The 2040-nt window shown below is 50.9% G+C and overlaps 1 protein-coding gene across 1 annotated transcript; it reads right to left on the minus strand.

Moving 5' to 3' along the window:
* Positions 1-256: 256 nt before the first annotated feature.
* On the minus strand, positions 257-1711 carry LOC119295072 (probable O-methyltransferase 2). Its single transcript, XM_037573400.1, has 2 exons — positions 893-1711; positions 257-783 (listed from the first exon to the last, which is right to left on the minus strand). Exons 1-2 carry the CDS (start codon positions 1709-1711, stop codon positions 484-486), a joined length of 1119 nt encoding a protein of 372 aa, XP_037429297.1. The 3' UTR covers positions 257-483.
* Between the last annotated feature and the right edge of the window lie 329 nt (positions 1712-2040).

A 2040-nucleotide genomic window follows, 5' to 3' on the forward strand; every position in this document is an offset into this window, starting at 1 on the left:
ACAAAATATTTCTTGGTCCAAGAGGCTAGCAGAGACATGATTCCCTCAAATTTGGATTACCTAGCCCACAAAAGATTTTTTTTCTGTGACACAACCCCCAATTTGCTAGAGATATTTCTTCTAGAATTAACATGGTTGCTCCAAATAAACTCAGTTAGTATATATAAGATATGATATTGTTGTAGACACAACATCTACAACAATATGCACTGCAACATACACCAAACTAGGTCGTGATGCGTACGATCATGATGCATACACAAATATGACACACTGATTGTATTAATACTTATGGACGAAAACATACAAAGGTGACATGATAACCATGTTTAAAATGATACACCTACATTACAATTTCCTTAAGAGAATGTATAAGGCACTCTTTTTATTTCCTTCATCGGAGCATATATAGAAAAACCACACTGCTAGGGTACTTGAGAGCATTCCCTTCATGAATAGACTTTCCTTTTCTTGCGAAACCTTTCACTTATAGACCTCAAAGACACCTCGTGCTCCCAGTTTCTTGACAATTTTATAGTCACTGAACCCTGCCTTCATGAAGAGCTCACGCCAGTCATTCTCAGTACGTTGACGGCCTCTTGTGTTCACAAGCATGAGCATGTCCATCAAAAGCTGGGCCTCAAACATTACTGGTCCTAATGAAGGCCCAACCACAATATCTATAATGATCACCTTTCCTCCCTCCTCATGTGAAGGAATGGCATCCCTACACTGGGACAAGATCTTCACACAGTCCTCATCACTCCAGTGGTGCAGGACAAGCTGCAAAATATGTGCATGCATAGCCATCGTTAGCATCAATGAATTATCTTTTCTATTTTTGCAAGTCAACAGATTTACTGTTTGGCAATTATCTACCGTGGTTAAATACCTTGAGCATCACCGCCTGAGACTTTGGGACGGAGTGGAACAAGTCACCAGCAACATAGTTGACAATCCCGTCAGAAGGAGCTTTGTCGATCACCTTGGGAAGGTCCAGCACGATGCACTTGACATGCGGATGGGCCTTGGTGATGGCCCTCGCCGTCGTCCCATCGCCACCGCAGCAATCTGTAAGGGACTCGAGTCCCTTGAAGAGGTCATGGCACTCTCGCATGATCGTGCCAATCCCGAGGTTGTCATGGGCGGCCAAACCTTCGGTGACCAGCTCGTCGAGCTCCTGGTCCAGGAGCGCCGTGCTCTCGTCGAAGAGCGACGCGCCATGCACGTCCTCGAACGGCGACGGCACCGGCCCCGTGATGTCCTTCCTGAACCAATCGGCCAGCCCCAGCGCGGCCTCCGTGTAGAAGGGCGACGTCGCGGCGAGCACGAAGGACGTCTGGCTGTGGTGCTCGTCCGCCACCACGCCGTCCAGCAGGATGCGCGACAGCGGGTTGAGGCGGAACAGCTCCTCCACCTCCGCCTCGGAGTCGGAGTCGCCGCCGGCTGCAAAGACGCCCGACGTGACCAGCACACGCATCAGGCGGCCGAGGAAGGGTTGCTTACTCGCGGGGAGTGACGGCGCGGCCACCAGGTCCGGCAGCGAGGTGACCCCGCCGAGGCGGTGGATGGCGGTCGGGATGCCGAGCTTGATGGCGCAGCGGAGCCCCATGGACGTGAGGTAGTAGAGGCTGTGGCGCCACAGGTCAGCCTGTGCCTGCAGCAGCTCGGCGTCCGTGGGAACCTCGATGGTCGGCGCCTGACCGGCCATTGCTCTCCTCTACCACTCTATGTTATGTGTTGCATTTGCATGCGGGGGCTTAAATAGAGCTACTCGTGTACTGAGAAGCTATAATTAATTAACCTCGCGTTCCACGGCTATACTACTTAATTAACCTCGCATGGAGCGCGAGTTGGTTGGGTCTCCGGATCGGAAATAGATGCAAATCAACAACTCTTGATCTTCGACAAGGCCCTGACGCACGCATGTGGCTAGCTACTGGCTATTCCCTGGTCTTGCCAGGAGGCGAGATCACAGGTTTGCACACGTATAATTTTCTTTCTCAAAACCGAAGGCAGAAGATTTGCCTAGGTGATTAA

This window comes from Triticum dicoccoides, chromosome 4B, assembly GCF_002162155.2.
Source record: "Triticum dicoccoides isolate Atlit2015 ecotype Zavitan chromosome 4B, WEW_v2.0, whole genome shotgun sequence".
Classification (NCBI taxonomy): Eukaryota; Viridiplantae; Streptophyta; class Magnoliopsida; order Poales; family Poaceae; genus Triticum; species Triticum dicoccoides.